At 49.9% G+C, this 3080-nt stretch overlaps 1 protein-coding gene across 1 annotated transcript; it reads right to left on the bottom strand.

The window, feature by feature from the left end:
- Nucleotides 1-1138: 1138 nt before the first annotated feature.
- On the bottom strand, nt 1139-2812 carry LOC119301712 (WRKY transcription factor WRKY76-like). The gene is made up of 4 exons (XM_037578696.1): nt 2543-2812; nt 2079-2426; nt 1860-1976; nt 1139-1758 (listed from the first exon to the last, which is right to left on the bottom strand). The coding sequence occupies exons 1-4, from the start codon at nt 2702-2704 to the stop codon at nt 1390-1392; spliced, it is 996 nt and encodes a 331-aa protein (XP_037434593.1). The 5' UTR covers nt 2705-2812; the 3' UTR covers nt 1139-1389.
- Nucleotides 2813-3080: the final 268 nt, after the last annotated feature.

Genomic DNA, 3080 nt, shown 5'->3' with positions numbered 1-3080 from the left:
TCACTAAAAGTTAAAATCTTTATGTGGTATCTTCAAAGGGGAGTTGTGCTAACCAAAGACAATCTCGCCTGTTGTAATTGGCACGGAAGTAAGAAGTGTAGTTTTTGTACTCATCACGAGACAATCAAACACCTCTTTTTCCAATGCAATTTTGCGTGTTCTACGTGGTCAGTCATCCAAATAGCGTCCAATTTGTATCCGCCCATAGATGTTGTCAATATTTTTGATCATTGGTTGGACGGAATTTCATATAGGTTCAAAATGCTAATTCGGGTAGGAGCATATGCCTTATTATGGGCACTCTGGCTATGTAGAAATGATTTGGTTTTTGAGGGCAAAAACACCTCTCGTTTGTAGGTTCTTTTCCGCTGTACGCACTTGCTTTGTACGTGGTCTACGCTACACCGAACGGAGTATCAACCTCTATTCAAGGCGGTTTGTACGTGGTTGGAGCGGGTGGTCAGGGAGGTCTTCACCCAGCATGGATGGCAGCATAATCTCCGGATTGGCGCACCAACTCTTTCGACATAGGCATACCATCGGTCTTATATGATCCTACTATTACTGATATGTCGCCTTTTTTAATAATCTTCTATCAATTTGTTTTTGCTTGGCTGTGCGCATCTTAACTATGCAGAGGCAGGGCGATGGTCATCATGTTTTGTATCCGCTTGATGCTATATTTTAAACCAATAAAAATATCATTTATCAAAAAAATGATAATAAATATAGTCATCTATGATACCAACATATGATACTGGGTATTACAGATGTAGAATCATACACAAGTATCATGATAGTAGTACATGATACTCTCCATTACAACCAGCCTTAACCCCTTTAACTATTTTATACTCCCTCCGTCCTAAAATGTAAAAAGCTTTTTGACACTATCATATTATCAAAAAACGTTTTACACAACCAGCCTTAGCCCCTTTAACTATTTTATACTCCCTCCGTCCTAAAATGTAAAAAGCTTTTTGACACTATCATAATATCAAAAAACTTTTTACATTTGGGGACGGAGGAAGTATATATCATTGATCTTACAGAGAGATTCATGAGGATATTTCTTTATTTTTTATGTTTGTTTGAGTCACTTGGATGTGTAATAACATAAATATTAAATTTCAAACTGTGGCACGTTTCAAATTTATTTTCTCCATACCTTCTTTTCACGATACATTATTTTCCTGTGGTACGATTCAGATCATCAAATAGCAAGAAAAATTGCAAATTATGCAGTACAATTAGGGGAGAACTAGGCCCTAAATCTCAGCAGAGAAGTGCTAGAACATCTTTTCTGAAGCTGTACTAGAACACCGCACGGGTGTTTGTTTCTGAAGTACTGTATGCACAGTCTCGAATCTCGATAGCTTCTACTGAATGCTAATAATCCGGCAGCTTCCGCAGGATCGCGGCGGCGAGCGCGTCCGTGAACTTCCGGTCGCCGGTGAGCTCGCGGGCCATCTGCTCCACCAGAGCCGCCCGGAACTCCGGCGACGCGACCTCCCGGCACACCTTCTTCAGGTCCGGTTGCGCCTCCCCTGCCTCGACGACCTGCACGCCTCCCCCGTTCTTGGTGAGGTCCAGCGTGATGGTCGGGCCGGAGGAGTTGATGGAGATGGAGCATGGCACCGAGCCGCCGCCCTGCGTTGCGCAGCTCGGCAGCTCGCCGTCCCGCGTGGGGCGCGGGTGGTTGTGTTCGCCCTCGTACGTCGCCTCCACCACAGAGCTGTCCTCCGCGCTTCTCTGCACCTGCATCACCATGGATCGTACCAAGAAATCAGTGACAGAACATAAGGTTTTCAGACCGTGCATGGTCAAGATGGTAGGATTGGGCGGAGTTTGAAGGATACCTTCTTCTTGACAGGGCAGGACGGTGCGAAGGCGCATCGGAAGTAGGCTCTGGGGGACGGGTTGTCTCGTGTGACCTTCTGCCCGTACTTCCGCCATTGATACCCATCTTTCACCACCTACAGATGCCACAGGTTTCAGTATCAGTACAGTTGCAATTAGTCGACGATTGTTTCGAACAGTGGAGAGGTTCTAGCTAGCTTTGATCGATTTGGACTTACAAGGCTCGTGTCCGATGGGTCGATCCGGGTGCAGACCTTCTTAACCTTGATTCTCCGGCAAGTGCCGTTGCTCAGCGGGCTCTCGACGTCGACATGATCGGCCTCGACCATGTTTATCTTCTTGTCGCTGTTGGCATCGCCGGAATCCGACGTGTCCGGGCTCTCCCTGCCCCTTTTCTTGCCCACCGGCGATGTCGGCGACGCGGCAGTACTCGCGGGCTGCTCGCCCTCGCCTTCGGGGCTCTGTCGCCCGAAATTCTGGTTATTAGCGTACAGGTAGCCGATCATCTCGGTGAGCCTTCTGTTCTCCTCGCTCACCTCCGTGAACTTGGCCTCCAGGATCCTGGCCTGGAAACCCCCCACATTTGCACGATCAAATCCAGCACGTCGAGCGAGATGCAAGAGATTTTTTCGATAAAGCAAAAAAAAAAAAAAGAACAGAGTGTGGTTGAACGGTTGCATACCTCGCCGTTGGTCATGGTGGTGGAAGCTGCTCTGCCACAGGCCGAGCTAGAAATGTGAGCTTCGGCTCTCATTCCGGCGCACCTCGCCGGAGACGGCTCGCGGACCATGGGAAGGCCGACCATGAGGTCGAGGCAGACCGGCGAGCGCCGCGCCGTGTCCATTGATCAGATCAGCAATCACACGGGCGCGGCCCTGCAAACTTCCTACCACCGTGAGCCTGGCCTGAGAGGCTGAGACTGGGATTGCTATGCGTGAAGAATCAACCACGAGCGCAGGTCGTTTGAATGCTTAGGCATCCCCAAAGGACCGGTAAATATAGCGGGGGTTCGGGGGACATGTCGTTTGGAGGGAGCGGGACGCCGCGGTCGCGGTCGCGGTCGCGTGGGAAACAGAGTGTGGTCAGGCTCGGTCATACGCACGCGTGGCAGCGAAACGTCACGCGCGAAACGTCAGCCTGCCCGCGTCACCCAGTCTGCAGGGTGCGCAGTGGCAGCAAGTTTGCAGGGTGACGCCCAATCGCCCATCAGTGCTGCGTCG

Source organism: Triticum dicoccoides, chromosome 5A, assembly GCF_002162155.2.
Source record: "Triticum dicoccoides isolate Atlit2015 ecotype Zavitan chromosome 5A, WEW_v2.0, whole genome shotgun sequence".
Lineage (NCBI taxonomy): Eukaryota > Viridiplantae > Streptophyta > Magnoliopsida > Poales > Poaceae > Triticum > Triticum dicoccoides.
The sequence above is the reverse complement of the archived record's forward strand: the minus strand, read 5'-3'. Positions and strand labels throughout refer to the sequence as shown.